Below are 20,970 nucleotides of genomic sequence, written 5' to 3'. Positions count from 1 at the left end.
ACACGTGCGCACTTGCTGTCCGTACTCCAATCGTGCGCCGCCTTCAGCTTCAGCCGTGCGCACAAGCTGCCCGTACATCCAGTCGCACGTCGCCTGCAGTTACGTATGTGTACCAGCCCCGTACTGTATGCGTACGTGTACCAGCCTCGAACAGTCAGCGCCGCCCTCCGCTTCAGTTCCAGTCAGCGCACGTGCATCAGATTCGAAAGACTGCGCCTGTCATCAGTGCTGTTGTACCTGCTACGTACGCTTGTAGCTGCATACAGCTCGACTGCAGCTGACGTGTACCTGCTGTGTATCTGGTGTTCCTGCTTCGTACCTGCAGCCTGTCAAGCCACCGTACGCCTACGCCTTCAGCGCCAATAGTACAACTGTGCGCCACCTTTTGTGCAAGTCGAAACCTGCTTCGAAGTCTGCGCCTCTGTACAAACCTGCACAGTACAGTCGACAGAACCTGCAACGTCAACATTAAACTGCAGTTTTAGTCTACTGCTTTCGTACATGCTTCAGAACAGCACCTCGACTGATTTACTGAGTACCTGCACAATACAGAAGTGGTAAGCATTACATATTTTGAATACTGGGCATTCTTATTTTTCTCTGTGAAAAATACACAGGCACAACAAGCAGTTTTTCTATCAAGAAAAATACAGGCACAAAAGGCAGATTTTCTAGCAAGAAAATATACAGATTTTAGCACAGTTTGGGTGCAGCAAATTTGGGCATTTTTGGGGCATTTTGGCATTGTGTACACCATTTGCTGCCCTACTCAGTCATTGGTGCATTAAGCTGCACATTCAGAGGATTGAGAGTGCAGGCAGATTTAGGTAAACTGTATTCAGTGGAGTACAGTTGTTATCAGGGTTTTTGCTTTTGGTTTTTTTTTGGTAAACAGGTACAACATTGTGCGTAAAGCATAATGGCAAATCAACAGCAAAGTGATGTATTCACATATTTGTCTAAGGAAGACAAATTGGATGGCACGAACTACTCCTTGTGGAGTTTTATGCTGAAAAATGTGCTTGTGGCAAAAGGTCTTTGGGATTTTGTTAGTGGTGATGAACCACGTCCAGGTCCATTGGCTCCAGAGACTCCTCCCCAAGGGGGTGCTCGTGGACGAGGACAACAGGTACAGGCTCCAGGACAGCCATTGCCTGTTCAGAGAACAAATGCTCAAAAGACATGGGATGCCAGGGATGCACAAGCATTGTCACTCATTGCATTGTCAGTTCAGAGGTCCATTATACCTCATATTCGTTCAGCTGGCACTTCACAGAATGCATGGGTAACTTTGGAGCAGATGTATGCTGCTCGTAATGAGGCTAGGATCTCATTTTTGAAAAGAGAGCTGGAAAATCAGAAAATGAATGAAGGAGATGATATGTCTAGCCACTTAAACAAGCTGCAGGATTTGAGAGAGCAACTCATCAATGTGGATGAGATTATTCCTGAGACACAGCTTGTGTCCACCATTTTGCACTCTTTGCCAAGATCTTACTTGGCTTTCCATACCTCTTTGAACCTCAGCATGAGGAATGCTGTTGAACCCCTCAAGTATCAGGAACTTGTTGCTCTCTTACTACAAGAGGAGCAAATGAGGAAGAATATGAATATGAACACAAATGCTGAACAAGCATTTACTACAGGTCAAAAGGGGAAAGGGAAATCTCAGCCAAAGAGTGCAAATCAAAATTCAGGTGATGGTGGTTCTTCACAGGATACCAAGAAAAGTAATGGACAGCCCAAGAAGAAGGGCAAATGTCATTACTGTAAGAAGCCAGGTCACTACATCACGGAATGTAGGAAGAGGATTGCCAAAGAGAAGGCAAAAGAAGCTGGGATGTCTGTTAATGATGCTCCTAAAGCTCCTCCCGAGACTGCTTCTTTTGTTGAGGACAGGGATTACTGTTTCTATACATGCAGCTATGATGCCTCTTGGTCTTCACAGGCACTCAGTATGACAGAGCATGCATGTACTTGGTATTTTGATAGTGGTGCCTCAAAGCATATCACATCTCGCAGGGATTTGTTTAGTCATGTTGGCCCTGCCCCTGTTGGCAAAACTGTTCAGTGTGCCAACAATGCTTCATATCCAGTGTGTGGCATTGGGGAGATTCAGCTTACAGCCATTGATGGCTCCATTCTCCGCCTTACAGATGCCTTATATGTACCAGGGATAAAGAAGAATTTGTTGTCCATTTCTTCTTTAGCACATTGTGGAATGCAAGTCCATTTTGATGATGATAAATGCATGGTCAGAGACAAAGCAAATGCCTTGACCTTGATGCTTACTGGTACATTATGTCATGGACTTTATGAGTTGGATGCATTTCAGCCAGTGGATCAGTCTGCTTATCATGCATTCACTCTTACTCCAGCTATGGTTGATGCGGAGTTATGGCATGCTCGCATGGGGCATGTAAATTTTGGTAGTCTTATGCTTATGCAGCGACATAATATGTTTACAGATCTACCTCTCATGGAGAAGCCTCCAGATCACATTTGTGAAGGATGTATTTTGGGAAAAATGCACAGGTTTTCCTTCCCACGTGATCAGGCTCTAAGAGCAACTGCAAAGTTGCAACTTATACACAGTGATCTTTGTGGTCCCATGCAGACGAAGTCATTAGGTGGTTGCTTTTATTTTGCAACATTTATTGATGACTTCTCTCGTATATGCTGGGTCTATCCTTTGACACAGAAATCACAGGTATATGATGCATTTTTGGCCTTTGTAGCACTTGCTGAGACAGAGTCTGGATGCAAGGTGAAGACTCTCCGTTCTGACCGAGGGGGGGAATATATGTCACATGTGCTGAATTCTTTTCTTGGGAGTAGAGGTATAAAACATCAGTATACTACTCCTTACACTCCACAGCAGAATGGGGTTGCAGAAAGGAAAAATCGGTCACTCATGGAGATGGCCAGATGTATGCTAAAGGCAAAAAGACTACCACATATCTTTTGGGTGGAAGCAGTAATGTGTGCTTGTCATATTTTGAATCGATGTCCCACAAAGGCATTGGTTTCTATTACTCCTTTTGAGGCCTGGCATGGCCGCAAGCCTTCTGTATCGCATTTTCGTATCTTTGGGTGCCTTGCATATGCACACATACCCAAAGAGTTGAGGAGGAAGCTTGATGATAAAGCCACAAAATGCATTTTTGTTGGGTATAGCCGTGAGAGCAAGGGCTACAGGTTATATGACCCACTATCCAGGAAGATATTTATCAGCCGGGATGTGATTTTTGATGAAAAATCAGAATTATCCATGGCTGGTTATGAGGCAAATCAGGCTGAAAATGATGTATTTGAAGGTCTTCTACCCATGGAGTTTCATTCCACAGTTGGTGATCCAACTCATGAGAGTAATGGACAGCCAGCAAATGATGTAGGTGGTGCAGAAATTCAGCAGCCAAATGAGCCAGAAGCTGAACCAAATATGGGACAGCAGGCACCACAGGTCAGACATATACCTAGATGGTATTTGAGGACACTACAGGACAGCCATTTAGAGGGTCCTCTTGCTGGTCGTACTCGTAGGGAGACAAGGACCAATGAGCATGCACACATCATAGATTTGAATCTGGTTATGGCAGCCAGTTTACAGGATGATGATGAGCCTGATTCATTTGTGGATGCACGAGATAATGTGCATTGGAACAAAGCCATGCAGGATGAGATTGATTCTATTAAAAAGAATCAAACATGGGATTTGGTTGATCTGCCCAAAGGCAAGAAAGCCATTGGTACTAAATGGGTCTACAAGTTGAAAAGACATGCAGATGGATCCATTGACAGGTACAAAGCCCGTCTAGTTGCAAAGGGCTATGCACAAAAGAAGGGCATTGATTATGAGGAGACATTTGCTCCTACATCCCGTATGTCGACACTTAGGTGTGTCATTGCACTTGCTGCACATCGTGGTTGGGTTGTTCACCAGTTGGACATAAAGACTGCATTCCTACATGGAGACCTCGAGGAGGAAGTTTATGTATTTCAGCCCATGGGATTTGCAGAACATGGTCATGAGGGGAAAGTATGCAGGCTGAAAAAGGCCTTGTATGGTTTGAAACAAGCTCCACGAGCTTGGTATGCAAAAATAGATGCTTTTCTACTCACTCAGGGATTTGTGAACAGTCCATCAGAGACCACTTTGTATGTGAAGAAAGAAGAGACAGATCTGCTGGTCATCAGTCTTTATGTGGATGATCTCTTGCTCATGGGATCAAATGATGACAAAATTGCAGCATTTAAAGAGATACTGCAACAGACATTTGACATGTCTGACTTGGGCCTTGTACATTACTATTTGGGCATACAGTTTGTGCAGGATAACAGAGGCATTGGGTTGTTGCAATCACGTTATGTTGCTAAACTTCTGGAGAAGTTTAAATTTCAGGATTGCAAGCCTATTAGTACTCCTATGGAGCCTGGGATGAAACTGTCACTACAAGATGACAGTGTTTCCTTTGATGCCACTATATATGCTCAGGCTGTTGGGTGCCTCATATACTTGTGTAATACAAGGCCAGATATTCAGTATGCAGTCTCTCAGTTGAGCAGATTCATGCACAGCCCACGGTTGTCACATTGGCAAGCTGTGAAGCGTGTATTCCGTTATTTGCAGGGTACCTTGTCTCTTGGGTTGCTTTATCCTGAGGGGGGTGACATGCAGCTACATGCTTACAGTGATTCAGATTGGGCTGGTGATTTTGATACCAGACATTCCACTAGTGGGAATTGTTTCTTCCTTGGCGCTTCATGCATTTCTTGGCTAAGCAAGAAACAGACCACAGTGGCCACTTCATCTTGTGAGGCAGAGTACAGAGCAGCCTACACTACTACTGTTGAGTGTGTTTGGCTGCGTCGTCTTATGACTGATATGGATATTTCAGTGGAGGAGCCTACACCTATCTATACTGATAGTCAGAGTGCCATTGCTGTGGCCAGGAATCCTGTGTTTCATGCTCGCACGAAACACATTGAGATTCACTATCATTTTGTTCGGGAGAGACTCCAGGCAGGAGATATCAGTCTGATCTACTGTCCTACAGATCAGAATGTGGCAGACATCTTCACCAAGGCATTACCACGTCCGAAATTTGAAGCATTCCGCAATGCTTTGAATTTGTTTCCTTTTGGTGGATGATGTACAGTGATCACATATCACTCCAGGGGGGTTTGTTGGGTTTTATGCTGTGTATGCACCCACAGGAGTGCTAGTGATCATCAGTAGGTTACTGGGGCACTTTTTACTTCAGTTAGTGGAGGTTTTTTCCCCCAGTTTAGTTCATTTTCACTTATATGCAGTTTATAAGTGTTTTGGTCCACCCGGCACATTTATGGCCGGTCATGTGAACACTTATCCTTTAGGGGTCACTATCATGTGGCTTGTACTTCATATTTTTCTATCATTGAGAAATCTACAGCAGTCGTGTTCACTCCCTGCTGGTTTTCTATGCTTGTTTTCTTTCTGTAAACCCTAACCCTAACCCTGTGTAGTCTTCATGTCCTCTGTGGTCCACTCGGAGGGTTGCTCCGTGACACCTGACTCCCGAAGGGTGTCCATCAACCACCTGGGTACTGGAACAGATTGTGGAGCCTCCTGCTGCTGCTGCGGGGGCTCTGCTCCAACTGCGGGCTCAATCTCCTGTACTGACTGTGGTTGACCAACTGGAACAATGGTCTGGGAATCATCATTAGACTCCTCTGGATCTCCAAGAAGTGGCGGCTCCTCAACAGCGGATACTGGAACATGCTCATCAAAGACCACATCCCCGCTGACAACAATCTCATTCCTCTCTGGATTAAACAATCTGTATCCCTTGGAAAGAGAATTATACCCCACAAATATAAGCTTACAGGATTTGGAGTCAAGCTTCCCCCTCTGCTTCTTCGGAATATGTACATACGCATCGCTCCCAAAAACACGGAAGTGCGAGACATCAAGTTTCTTGCCAAAGTATGCCTCGAACGGAGTCATATTAGGTATTGAAGTCGTTGGAGACCGGTTGAGGGTATGGATAGCCGTTGCCACAGCCTCTCCCCAAAGTGGACGAGGAAGATCACGATGCCTGGTCCTCACCATCTCCACCACAGTCCTATTTTTGCGTTCTACAACTCCATTCTCTGAAGGCGATCCTGTATTGGCCAGTTCCCTCTTGATGCCATGATCTGCACAAAATCTAACAAAAGCATTCGAAGAGAATTCACCCCCTTTGTCAGCCCTAAGAGTCTTTACCTGCAATCCAGACTCTTTTTCCACCATCACGTGCCAATCCTTGAACCGTGCAAAAGCTTGGTCCTTCTGTGAAAGAAAGTAGACCCACGTGAATCTGGTACAGTCATCAACAAGCAACATGAAATAGAGAGATCCTCCCAATGATGGTGTCTGCTAAGGTCCACACAAGTCAGTGTGAATCAACTCCAATGGTTTTGAAGCCCACCTGGAAGCCTGCTTCGGAAAGGATTCCCTATGCTGCTTACCACGTATGCAAGAACTGCAACGTCCTTGCCTGCTGCCAACATCTGGCAAGCCAACCACCATCTGGTCCCGGAAAGCTCGCCGCAGTGCATCCACATTTAAGTGGCCAAAACGAAAGTGCACAGATTTCCGACCTAAGAATCTGTCAATGAGGAGAGTGCAGAGAGCTTGTAGATACCATTCTCCACACCACCTTTCCACACAACCTGGCCAGTCTCACGGTCCCGTAGAGCAACTGAATGCTCCTCAAATTCCACCCGAAAGCCAGTCTTGCATACTTCATGCACTGACAAAAGATGAAAACCAAGAGCAGGGACGTAAAGAACACGGGAGGAATGCTTACCTCCCTTGTTGTCGGGAATAATCTCCATCCGGCCCTCACTGTGTATCGGAATGGTGGAGTTGTCACCAATGAAGATGCGACCTGACTGCCGTTTCACATCCAAAAAAAAGTCTCGGTAAGGAGTCATGTGCCTGGAAGCACCACTGTCAAGAATCCACTCCCAAGTATCCTTTGCAGTGAAGCCAACTACCTCCTCGCTCAAAGACGACGAAGCATCTGAGTCCATCATCTCTAAGTGCACAAATGCTGGAGTCTTTGCAGTTGAGGCTGAAGAATCAGCACGAGGCTGCCGCCTGGTCCACGCCTTCTCATCCACTGTTGCTGGTCATTGGCTACAGCCCTCTTGGTCCCACTCAGCCCTAAAAAGGTGTCTGACTCTGTCCTATTGCCTGTCCACATCAGAAGAAGCATGTCCACGTGGCATGCACGTGACATCCCCCCCTACTAAACTTGATGACGGGGATCCAACCTGCCTCTTTGGATGACTGTCATCATCCCTCATTCCCTGCCGTGTCTCCTCACTATCATCCTTGGACGTCTGGCAACTTGACTTGACCTGGAAACATTGCTATCCTCCGCGATTGCTCCGCTTGAAGAACTTGCATCTTGATCCACTGAGTCCCCCTACCTTCATGCCCTTTCCCTTGAACAAGGGCCCGGGGTCTTGGTGTCCTTCCTTGAGGCTGATCACTGGCATCTTCGCTCCACCCTTGGATGACTACCATCCCTTGGAACCACTATTCCTATGGGCTCACAGGTATGCCATTTGGCATCCACCCACGGACTCCCTTTTCCCTATGGCTTTGCTGAACACCGACCATCCTCCTTGGAGATCTACCCTTAGCTGTGTTCCTTGCCTCGGACTGTGCACCTTCTCTTGGGACTGCTCTTGGAGCACTGGAAATCCTACTAAGTGCTGCGCTCTGATACCAATGTCACATGCGGAAGCCTCTGTGGCCAGATCATCACTCATAAGAAAACGCAGCACTCCCATTGGATGCTTGATGCACAAACAACTGGATAAAAACACAAGAGAGAAAACAGTGACCTAACCTACTCAAAATCTTATTCATATACTTGTCTGTTACAATGCCATGTTGGAAGCTTAGCTTCCCTTGAAAAAGGTCACTTGTACTCCTACCTATGACCCAAGTCCCAAGTGGGAACTTGAATGACTCACTAAGAGACCTGGCCCTCTTTATATAGGCCCTTATAATCTGGGCGACTGGACCAAATCTAGACGACCAGCATTTAATGCTGCTGACCAGCACAATCCTAGCGTTTTCCTCCTATCGGGCTGCTGCTGGCTGCACTAATGAAAGCTCCACGCTGCCCTTCACAGCCTTGTGAGGCTGCCGCCTGGTCCACGCCTTCTCATCCACTATTGCTGGTCACTGGCTACAGCCCTCTTGGTCCCACTCAGCCCTAAAAAGGTGTCTGACTCTGTCCTACTGCATGTCCAGATCAAAAGAAGCATGTCCACGTGGCATGCACGTGACACAGGGACACCATGGTTCTTGCATTCGTGGTGGTAAGCAGCACAGGGAATCTTTTCCGAAGCAGGCTACTAGGCAGGCTTCGAAACCTTTGAAGTTGGTACACACTGACTTGTGTGGACCTATGCAAACCCATCTTTGGGAGGTTCTTTGTACTTTATGCTGCTTGTACATGATTGTAGTAGGTTTACTTTCTTTCCCAAAAGGACCAAGCCTTTGCTCGGTTCAAGGAGTGGCATGTTATGCTGGACAAGGAGTCTGGATTGCAGGTGAAGATTTTTCGGGCTGGCAAAGGAGGGGAGTTCTCTTCTAATGCTTTTGTGCAGTTTTGTGCGGAGCATGGCATCAAGCGGGAGCTGGCCAATACAGGATTGCCTTCTAAGAATGGAGTAGTTGAGCGAAAGAACCGGATTCTGGTGGAGATGGTGAGGACGATGCTGGAGCATTGTGATCTTCCTCATCCACTTTGGGAAGAGGCTGTGGCTGCGGGCGGTTGTCCATATCCTCAACTGATCTCCGACAACTTCAGTACCTAAGATGACTCCATATGAGGCTTATTTTGGCATGAAATCAGATGTCTCCCATTTCCGTGTTTTTGGGAGTGATGCCTATGTTCACATTTCAAAAAAGTACAGGGGGGAATCTTGACTCGAAGTCCTAGAAGCTTGTATTTGTGGAACATAACTCCCTTTCCAAAGGCTACAGGTTGTATGACCCAAAGCGGAACGAGGTTGTTGTCAACAGGGATGTTGTCTTTGATGAGCATGTTCCAGCTTCCATTGTTGATGAGCCACCACTTCTTGGAGAACCAAATGAGTCTGAGGATGATTCCCAGGCATAGTCACACGGGACGGAAGGGACAAGTGCTTGGAACAGAGGGACGCCGAAACGGGACGGACCGGCGACGGGGACGGCAGGGGACGGATGAACGTCCCCTAAGAAGCGTCACTCACAAGGGACGGGGACGGGGACGGGGACGCCTTAGGAACGGGGATGCCGGTGGGGGACGGCAGGGAGCCGTTGTGCGTTTTTCTGCCGTTGCGTTCACCGTTTATGGCTGTTGGCTTGGCCGTTTATGGCTTGAGCCTTGAGCCTTGAGCCTTTGAGCCTTGGCCCTCTCTCTCTCTCTCTCTTGCCTATCTATATAAGAACAAGCCTCTACAAGGCTACAAGCACACACAACTTTCAAGCTTTCAAGGCTCAAGCTACTTCTAGCTTCCAACTTCCAAGTTCCAAGCCTCTCACACAAGGCCCGCGGGCCGCCAGACTCTCTCTCTCTCTCTCTCTCTCACCTCTCCCTTAAGCCTCTTGAGTCTTCCAACTTCCAAGCCTCTAGGCTCTAGACCTCTCTCCCTCTCTCTCTCTCTCTCTCTCTCTCTCATTCCTCAAGGCTCAAGAGTCAAGTGGCAAGCCATCTTCATGGCATCCTCCTCACGTGCCGGGACTTCCCGTAGAAAGACAACGGGATGGACATGGTGGGAGGAGGTTAACTACACCCCATCCACTCATGGAGGCGGTTCTCGGCCATGGGTATGCAAGCTTTGCCCGTACCGGCGAACGGGTGGCACAGACAAAGTGCGAGCCCACCTCTTGCATGAGAGTGGGCATGAGGTGAGGTTTTGCACGAATGTCACGCCCGAGAAGAGACGGGAACTTCTTGACAAGCTTAGCGTCTACGAGGCGGTCGAAGCGACAAGGACACCACGAGTGGCCGTGGATCCCACGACGATGAGGTGCAGGACCAGCATGCCAGTGAGGATGAGCTTGATGCTTCTTTGGCACAAGCTACCCATGACCATGAGGCGAGCACTTCACGTGGATGATCATTCATGGATCACGATTCATGGACCTTACTACTTAGCTCTAACCTCTAGCCTCTAGTCTTTAGCACTTTTTTGTCATGGACTTATTTGAGTCCGTCCATGTATTCTGCCTCCTTAAGGCTTAGTCCCGACTCTTAAGTCATGACTCATTTTGTATCTACTTAATTATTAATACAATCAACCGTGAACGCCTTCACTCTTTGATTGGCGTATTTTGTTAATATGACTCAAAAGCTTACCATTTTAGTGTAAATTTGTGCTCATTTTGATGTACTTCCAAAGTAGAATAAGTGTAGAGTAGAAAAAAAAAATTTAAAAAGTATTTTTTGAGTGCCGTTCCCTCCCCCGTCCTCGTTCCCTACTTATGGCCGTCCCCGTCCCCGTCCCCCGTCCCTTGTGACTTTCTTCCCAGGCTATTGTTCCAGCTAGACAACCTGAGTCAGTTGTAGAGGTTGAGCCCAAGGTTGGAGATGAGCCCCAGCAAAAGAGGATGAGGCTCTGCGTTCTGTTCGAGTACCGAAGTGGTGGTTGGACGCCATTCGGGAGGCAGGTGTTACGGAGTATCCCTTCGAGTGGACCACAGAGGATGGACCTCGAAGATCGCACAGAGTTCGTGATAAAAGTCAATCAAAGGAGTTGTGACAGGTGCTATGCTTTGATGTCTCGTATCATTCAGGACAAAGAGCCCACTTCCGTTAAGGACGCTCTTTCCCAGGAAACTTAGAGGAAAGCCATACAAGTGCAACTAGAAGCCATAGAGAAGAATAACACTTGGGAGTTGGTTCCAAGGCCGTCAAAACGGTCAGTCATTGGTGTCAAGTGGGTCTACAAGACCAAGTATACTTCTGATGGGTCGGTGGATAAGCACAAGGCCAGACTTGTGGCCAAGGGCTATTCTCAACGGCCTGGCATCGACTATGAGGACACCTTTGCACCGACAGAGAGGATGACCACGATTCGGACAGTTCTTGCCCTTGCATCTTCTCAGCGGTGGTCGGTGTATCAGATGGATGTAAAATCTGCATTCCTTAATAGTGACTTGCAGGAGGATGTGTATGTTGAGCAACCTCCAGGCTTTGAGGTTCCGGGATCAAAAGGGATGGTTTACAGGTTACGGAAGGCCTTGTATGGTCTTAAGCAGGCTCCCAGGGCTTGGAATCAGAAGATTGATTCCTTCTTTCTACGGAAGGGATTCCAAAGATCAGTTGCAAATCCGAACTTGTATCTCTTTCGGGCACGCGGTATGGTCACCTTGATTATCCTTTATGTGGATGATCTTATTCGCACTGGTGGTCATGTGGAGCACATAGCTGTGACAAAGGCTGCCTGGAGTTTGACATGACGGATTTAGGCTTACTCCATTTCTTTTTGGGATTGGAGATTTGGCAGAACTAGAGGGGGTTCTTTGTCTCTCAACAGCGGTATGTTTATGAGTTGCTGGAGGCCTTTGGGATGCAGAACTGCAAGCCTATTTCTTCACTGATGGACCTGAATACCGAACTTACAGTTAATGATCCTTGTAAGCAGGTTGATGCCTCCTTGTATCAAAAGCTTGTTGGTTCATTGATTTGGTTGCTAAACACCGGATTGGACTTGAGTTTTCCAGTGGGGCTGTTGAGCTCATTCATGCAGACACCTTTGAAGACGCATTGGGACACAGGATTGCGGATCTTGCGATATTTGCAGGGTACGAAGAATCTTGGACTCTTCTATGTTACTCGAGGGGGAACGAAGGACCGAGTCAGACTCCGAGGTTGGAGTGACTCGGATTGGGGAGGAGATCCAGTCACGAGGAGATCTACATCAAGCTACGGATTTACCCTTGGCTCAAGAGCTATTTCTTGGAGCAGCAAGAGGCAACTAACTATTGCCTTGTCTCCTATTGAGGCAGAGTATCGGGCTGCTTGTGGTGTTACTTGCAAGGTTGTGTGGCTGCGCAGGTTGCTCGGCGAGATTGGGTTTCCACAGAAGGAACCCACAGTCATCCAGTGCGATAACCCGAGCTGTATGTATAGCTATTGCTTGGAACCTGGTCTTCCATGCCCAGACCAAGCACATATAGATACAATATCACTTTGTTTGTGAGAAGATTTTGGCTAGTGACATCTTGCTTGTTTATTGTTCAACGGAGGACAATGCGGAAGACCTCTTCACGAAGTCTCTACCTCAGGCGTGTTAGCACATTCATCCCCAATTTCTACCCATTTCTGGTGTCCTTTTGGTCCCATTTGTATGGCCCTTGATTCTGGGCTGGCCACCCCTATTTTACATATTTTTTGGGATTTTTCCCAGCCCTTTTGGTATTTTACCAGTCGGCCAGCTCATATGCTCCAGTCGGCCAGCATATTCAGCTCCAGTCGGCCAGCCCTCCTCACCTATAAATAGGCGGGGCTGGCCTCTCTTGTTTCATTCAGTCTTGTACATATTTTGCTCCCTCACTTATGAGACTATCTGTGTCTCTTGCTTGGGACTGTTTTGCTTCAGTATATGCAGCATAGTTTGCTCCATATCTCTCTCTCTCTTGCATTTCTCTATTCAGCACATTCTAGTGCCACTCTGCTTCCGCTGTGCACTTTTTCATGGTATCATCGCTCCCGGTTTAGCAACCTCTTTTCTGCCCCAAGATCAACCCTGTTTTCAGCTCCTTCTCCTCCGTGTTTTTCTTCCACATCCATAGCCTTTGCTGCTGCGTTTTCTGGACAGCACTCTGCTGGTCGCTTTTCCTTCAGATTGGCTTCACCAATTCAGCCATCTGGTGCTTGTTGACCAGCGTTTTCTTTCCCACTTGGAGATTGGACAATAGGCGGCCTGTTTTCTACAGGACAGCAGCTTTTCTTTGCTGCGTTTTCCTCTCCAGTGGCCCTTTCCCTTTGCAGAGGAGGCTTGTGGTGTTGCAGGCTTTGGTGACACTCTTGGTACCTGTGGAGGACACTTCTTCTTCAGAGTTTGTGTGTCTTTCTTGAGGAGAGCCCAAGCTACTGTCCTTGTTGTTGCCTTTCCCTCTTGCACCCTCTTACAGCATATTCTCACGTGCTGTCCAGCTTCTTAGGGCTGCGTTTTAGTGGGAGGAAAGACCCTATATCAGCGTTTTCTGATTTGGACAGTTTTATCGTTTGAGGTTTGGTTCTATTGATTGGATCAATGATGAGATATCTATGGCCTAAGCCTCCTAGCTCCATCTGAGCCAAGGGCCAAAGATGGGTAAGCACGTCGATGATGTGTAGATCATGTAGATGATGCAAGAGCTCCATTGCTTGCCCCTGGATGGTGGCAGACACCAACTCTGAATCCCATTCCGTCTTTGGGGCTGCACTCAAGGGAAAGGAGTGTCAAAGTCACGCAGCAGCAACACGCGCACCACCCTAGGGCATTGAGCAACGTCAACGGCTAGGCTCCCATCTCCCAACCGTTGTCCCCCCCCCCCCCCCAAAACCCCAGTCGGAGGAGATATCTATGACAAGGTGCCACCACACCATGGTTGTTAGAAGCGTCAAAGGTGTTTGGTACGAGGGAGTATGGTACGCGCCTTGAAAGACTCCTATTTTTTAGAGACGTTAGAGGTGTGTTATACATACCAACATACATACATACATATACATATACATATACATATACATATACATACATACATACATACATACATACATACATATATATATATATATATATATATATATATATATATTGATAGATAGATATATAGTGAAAGTTGAGAGAGAGAGAGAGAGAGAGAGAGAGAGAGACTAGAGTCTCTATGTATGAGCCTTGAGGGAGGGAGAGAGAGGGTGTGTATGAGGGAGGGAGAGAGAGTGTGTGTGTGAAAGAAAGAAAGTTGTATTAAACGTCTGCAAAAGGCCAAAATGACCTATGAGACCGAAATATTCCATCCTCATCATCTAGATACATCATCAAGATTCAAGGGTACAAAATAAAATGAAATGAACTAAAATAAACCGGTAGAGTATAGAGATAGCTCCAAAAGTGGGTATAAAAAACATCATTAGCACCCTCTTGGCTTGGTCTAGCCTCTTATGCTTGAGCTCTTGGTGGAGAAACGAGATGAATGAATGGGATTATGGACACTTCCATTTATACTACCCACACAGGAGTAGTCAGCCATTATGGAAAATTTTGGAAGAAGGTAGGAATAAGGAAAAATTAAGATGGAAGCCAAAATTTTTGAAGCTCCTGATTCTGAAGGGCTGGGCAAGGCCTTTGCACACATTCCAAGGGCTGGGCAGCCTGTATGGGCTGCCCCATACTTGCCCTACGGCCATGTAAAGGCTGTAAACTCCTGGAATCTGCCTTATTCTTGCCCTAGGGCTGTCCTACAGCCCCTCCATGGCTGGTGAGTTCAGCCTGGGCCTTCCTAGCCCTCATGGGGGTGGTTCCACACCATTCCCATGCCCACACTAAGATCCGGAGTAGCCCTATGGGCTGGCCCCTTGTCCTAAACACTAACTACTCAGTGATCTGGCATCCGGTACCATACCAGATACACAGAATCACTGGCATCATTCTAGAGAGAGACTCACAGTGCAGACTGGCACTGTTTCATGTGCAGGACAGTGCACACCTGACCTTAGACTCCTGTGCAGAACAATGCACACCTGACCTCGGACAACTGAGATGGATCCCTGGCTGACTCGTCCCGGACTGGGCTCACATGGGACCAGTTCACCATCCCAGGTCCTGCACCTTCTGTACAGAAATGTCCACGTGGCATCCAAGTGCGGGATGCACGTGACATCCCCTTCTGCTTAACTGGACGGAAGCTGCATAGCCTCCAAATAATCCGTTAACAACGCCGGATAGTCTTCGAAAAACTCTTTGTCGAGCCATACCGCTTCATGGGTTCCTCGGTCCTGAAACTTTATGAGGAACTGTCGTAGTCTTCGGCTTGAGCCATGCTTGAAACGGTGCAGAAGGATTTGTTCTGGAACCATAACTTCTGCTTCATCAACAATGTCTGGTTCCGCTTCGTCTTTGACCTCTGAAGGGGTTGGACCTGCATATGGCTTTAACCAACTGACATGAAATCATCGTGTATAGTCCAACTCGGAGGTAGCTTTAACTGCATAGACACCTCATTAATCTTTTTCTTGATGGAAAAAGGTCCGAAGCTCCCGAAAGACAACTTTGGGCATCGCTTGCCCACCTGTTTCAATCTTTGCTTCATAATCCGAAGACAAACCCAATCCCCTTCCGAAAACTTCATATCCCTTCGGTCTTTATTGGCCTGTCAAGTGTAGGCCTCTTGCACTTTAGCCAATCTGTCTTTTATCGACTCTAAAATCTCTTGGTAAGACTCTGTCACTCTGTTCGCTTCAGGTACTAAAGACGAAGTCCTGGTCAACAACGACTAGAAAGGTCTTCCAAACACTGCCTCAAATAGAGTCCTGCCAATATAGCTGAAGAAAAAGAATCATTCAAAATAGCTTGAGCCTTGAACTAAAGACAAATACGATTCCCACTTACCTTGCTGATCGTGGACATAACACTTCATCACATCAAAGGCCAACTGGTTGTATATCTCTGTCTGGACGTCCGTCTGTGGGTGGAATACACTGAAAAAATTCAACTTAGTACCAAAAATATCAAACAATGTCCTCCAAAAATGACTGGTAAACTTGGCATCTCGGTCTGACACTATGGTCCAAGGAATCCCGCCAATCGGGTACCAATGCCGAATGAACAACTAGGCAACATCCTCGGCGGTCACAGTGGCCCTGCAAGGAATAAGCATAACAAATTTGCTAAACCTATCAACAATAGTTAAGCACTGCGTATTACGCTTACTCAGATTGGGAGGTAAATTTGTGACAAAGTCTATCGAAATGTCTTGGAAAGGACCCTCAGGAATTGGCAAGGGCTGTAACAACCCTATCTTCTTTCCACGAGGAGCTTTCACCTTCTGACAAATGTCACACCGTTGTACATATGTAAACACATCACACCTCATCTTTGGCCAACAGTATTGCCGTTCTAATTTCTCCAGTGTCGAATTCATGCCCCTGTGACCACCTGTAATGGAGTCATGGGCATCATGGAGAAGAGCTGTTCTGAACGACTTCATGACACATAGTCGGCCTTTGTAGAAAAGCCAACCATCACGTATCAGAAAATGGCATGGTCCTGTGGCATCCAATGCCTGTTCCCACTGTGATGTCCCATGCCATGATCCAAAGAATATGCAATTTCATGTCTTTAACTGTCTCAATATGTCATTCATTGTCTAGGGTCTCACATTCAAAGCCAATTCTTCAAAGTCATTCCACACTAGAAAACCATTCTTGTGCCAAGTTTCCTGTATTAACACATGTGGAGTGTGCTCAGGCTCTTGTTGACAAAACCCAATAGTCACTTAAGGAATGGGGTCAGCATAAATCTTCTGACACTCTCTTCCCTTTCTGCATTGTGGGCCAACAATGCATGAGCGATGCACAGGAATCACCCCCAAAATAAGGACACTTTTCACGTGCTCTTCCATATAAAATTTAGTCTTTCAAATGCACCAAAAAAAAACCCCCAAAAAAAAAAGTTAAGGGATATTTAACCCCCATTAACCACAACCAATAGTCACTTGAGGAATGATTTCGAAAAGCTCCTTACCAGTACTTTCCCTTTTTGCATGGTGGGCCCATAATGCATTGGAACCACCCCCATAAATAAGCCCTTGGCACTAGTCAAATGCTCTTACGAAAGGATTCGATCTTTCAGATTCACAAGGAAAGTTAAGACAGCATCAGCTGGAAAGCATTTCCACCCTTCATGGACTCAACAAGACGTTGTGGTTAGAAGAGTCCACGCATGTTATTTTGAACACATATAATAGCCATGCAATTACCCCAATTAGACTAAGCTTCATGTGGAGGTAAGGACAAATCGTCAGGATTGCATGGTGCACCCTCTGAAGTAGCCAAAAACTCTGCTAATCAACAAACATTCTATAAAACTTTGCAACCTTGCAGCATCTTGGTAACGGCCATATAAAATCCTTACCAGCCCCAGTTCTATGTGCTCACAATGCGACACATCTTGCACACTTTCTTTGTTTCTTCAGAGCAATCTGGATCACAAGAAAGAAAAGGATGCAATAGGCCTTTTCTTCTGAATTTGAAGATCAGCAAAGTTTCCATGTAAGTGCATTCACGAAACTCTGCATGCGTTCAATCAAGGCACATGTAATTGAGCTTACAGAAAGTCGTAACCCAAGCCATAAGTTGATGAGTTATGATTATTGTTATGTACACAAGCATCTTCACAATTCAAGAGATCCCTCATCCTTTTTTTCAATTCCTTGGGACTGGCTGTGACATGATTATTTCTTCGACTTTTAAATGTATGCCCCATGATCTATTTATCTAGGGTTCATCTTTAATCTTGCAGGCGCCTCTGTGAAGATCTTAATAGAGCCCTCCCCCAAAGACCCTATTGTTGTACATTCTCTCATTAATTAAAGTCACTCCTCTCAATAAGGGAGGAAGAAATAGGGAAGGGGGTGGTTTGCTCTTGGGACCCAGCACCGGTATTGTAATGTGTCCTCTTGACTTTGTCTACTAGAAGCCCATCTTGCTGTTTGCACATACAAATTTCTTCCCAGTCATCATCTGGCTAACTGCCCATCTGCAAGCCTAAATGCTGACCACCTATCTGCCAGGTTCAAAGTTTCTCCAGATGATCTTTTAAACGTTTACCTTTGCTAGAGGGGAGTGTGCATAAAGAAGTGTAACTCCTTTCTATAAAGAAGGGGGATAAGTAATCTTGTTAGTACCCCCGGGTACAAGCCTTCAAGACCTGGAACACTCCTTGCAACTCTCTGTCTATACTGTGCATGGCAATAATACACACACAAAAACAACAAACAGACCCTACATTTTCCATAAGCAAAACCTTGTTTCAATGTACTGACATTTCAAACATGAAGGTCAGGAAAAAGCCCTTACAGGTTTTGAGCAGCCTGGAGTGGATTTTGTTGATCTTGGTGATCACAGCTTCCTGGTTCCTTCGCAGGCGCTCCAATTCCCTCAGAAACTCGTTCGCTGTTTCGAAAGTCGCCATTGTGCATACCCACTTCGATACTAAAGTACGGGTAACAGTTCATATGGAGTGTTTAGAATTGTTCTGATTATATGTTCTATTATTAAATATAATATAATATATTATTATTTATAATATCAAAACTATATTATATTATTGATATATTATAAATTATTCAGAAATATTATATTCATGATGTCAATTATTTTACTATAATGTTTAATGATACTAAGTACCTATATAAATAATATACTTTCTAAAATTCATTCATCATAAGTATGTTCAATAGTTGATACTATATTTTTCACATTCTTTAAGCTAAAATAATCTCTCTCTCTCTCTCTCTCTCTCTCTCTCTCTCTCTCTCTCTCTCTCTCTCGTTAGACTCTCAATCCTTAAATATTGTAATGCGCTTGTACTGGTCCCATAGGTCACATAGCTTCCATGATGTTAATATAATCATCATCATCATCATTAATTAATCAGTGGGGCAAGGTATTACATTTTCTCATAAGTCATGCATGGCTCCATATAGAGAAATTTTTACCTTGCTATTGTTTCACTTAATCAATTAGTGGGGGGCAAGGTATAGAAGGTATTATATTAAAATGCTTGAGCAACTATGTTTGTGGTCACTCGTGTACATTTAGAATGTGAGTAAATGGTACAAGGGAGATGTAAAGATTTGAGACTATGCAAATGTGTTTATTGAGGCACTAAGTTCATCTTTGGAGGGAAAAAGTTTGAGTTTTCCTTCATGATTCCTTCTAAATACCTAATGGCCCTTTCCCCTTCATTAGAGGGTATTGTGGCCTTCACACCCACGAGGAACAGACATAGGTGGAAGGAGAGTTGTTTGGAAATGCTTACCTAATGGCCCTTTCCCCTTCATTAGAGGGTATCGTGGCCTTCACACCCACGAGGAACAAACATAGGTGGAAGGAGAGTTGTTTGGAAATGCTTATTCTATTTTCAAAGGATATACCCATTCTTGGCGAGCACTGCATATTCCATATTCTCGGTGGACTATAGTCTTATTTAGGTAATGTTTATTCTATTTTCAAGGATATACCCATTCTTGGTGAGCTTTGCATAGCATCACTTTGTTTGATCCGATGTCATCAATTGTGATCCTTCCCATCAACTTCAATAAAAGAAAATTCAACAAGTAACTTCCCACCACATAAGTACATTATCACATGCTATATATGACTTTGTAACAGTTCGTTACTTTCATCTTGTCTTTATCTCCTCATGTAAGGCATTAGAGTGTTTCTTGGTGAACATCTTTGACACCATTGGAGGGATAGTGTCTTAGTTTAGTCCCCCTGCATTCATCTTGCTTACTAGAGTCAAGTTTGCTTAGTTAATAGTCACCATTGAAGTTTGAGTTGTAGGAGAACAAGTAAGTGGCTCTTTATTCAAGCATTGGTTTGCATTCTTTGGTTTTTTGGTTGCCTTAGATACAAAAATATTAATTAATCCATTAAATTATATTATGCACAAAATATTAATAAAGCTATTAATCTTTGCACGTTCATGTAAATGTTGCATTCAAACGATGCATTCAGTAGGTCATTGTAAAGTTTAAGAGTTGAATTTCATGTTTACTTTTATTCCATTAGCATTAGATCAACCAATTTCCATGGATTAGGATATTAAAATATGAAAAATGGTATTCTCAATAGGGATCATGATGTGTTCCTAATCTCAAATTATGTGATCCCAATCGTGCATGATTCTTAACTGTTCTTTATGTAATTCCTTAGATGGAGGTGTAAATAAGCTCATCAAAAAATAAACAAGGAATATCTTGTCATTAAAATGAGCATAATGTGCATTTAGGAAACTCAACTCACATTAAGAGTATGATTGACCACTTGTAGTGACGAGAGGCGGTCATGTTAGTCTTAGAATCTTGCATAATTCTTGACAAGTCATGTACTAGATCAGAAGAAACACACATAAACCTAGAAAAAATCATGCTAGATTGCTCCTTCGGAATCAAGCATAGTTTGAGTCAAATCATGCGTAAATTACGCATAGAAAAACTCTAAAATTTTTGTGAATTTTAGAAAAATATAAAAACCACAAAAATTCACAAAATCTTAAAATCATAAACCACACCGCACTCTTCATATGCCACAAAAGAACTAACTCTCAAGATGATAAGGATAGCAATGGAAATAGGGAGAAGGGTTTTCATAGCGATTACCTTGGCTACAATCATAGGGGTTTGCCCGACTATAATCAGCACCAATGCTAGTGCCAAGAGCCTTAGAGAGAATAAAGCTAGACCATATATCAAAGCTTGTTAGTAAATTTATGGAACTGGCAACCTAATCCCTCACTTGGAAATGGTTCAATGAGATCTGTAAGACATTTGGGCATGTCGAGACCAAGTCAAGGAGAGAGTGCCTTTAGCCTTAAACTTGATCGAAAAATAGGCTAATGGTTTCGATGTATGAAACCCAAAGATAAAGTTGACTTTAATGCCTTGAAGAAAGCATTCACTAGAGTTCACTAGATGGAGTTCGATGGGGACCAACTCTACAATGTCTAGCAACGGCGGGCTCTCTGTCTTGGTGCACCAACTTGTGCTTGAACCTCCATCTCTCTCTTTGCACATACTCTATCCTCGCACCATGAATGCTAACATGGTATTAGAGCCACTCGAGCCACCTTAGTTATGCTTCATATGTGCTCTGTGCATTTTTTGATGCCGCCTTCAATGATGTGTTTTCAAGCTACATTATTTTTCTAAAACTACGTGTTTTGTCA

The 20,970-nt window shown here is 45.0% G+C and overlaps 1 protein-coding gene across 1 annotated transcript in view; it reads right to left on the bottom strand.

The window, feature by feature from the left end:
• Window positions 1–18,252, bottom strand: part of LOC147607717 (SAGA-associated factor 29 homolog A-like) — a 36,251-nt gene extending 17,999 nt beyond the window's left edge. The window contains exon 1 of the mRNA XM_086790521.1: window positions 18,096–18,252. Coding sequence (XP_086646647.1) covers window positions 18,096–18,210 — 115 coding nt within the window. The 5' untranslated portion in view covers window positions 18,211–18,252. The remainder of the gene's footprint in view (window positions 1–18,095) is intronic.
• Window positions 18,253–20,970: the final 2,718 nt, after the last annotated feature.

The sequence above is a fragment of the Cibotium barometz genome, chromosome 55 (genome assembly GCF_041138505.1).
Source record: "Cibotium barometz isolate CiBa-2024 chromosome 55, ASM4113850v1, whole genome shotgun sequence".
Lineage (NCBI taxonomy): Eukaryota > Viridiplantae > Streptophyta > Polypodiopsida > Cyatheales > Cibotiaceae > Cibotium > Cibotium barometz.
This window is presented reverse-complemented; position numbering and strand designations above follow the sequence as displayed.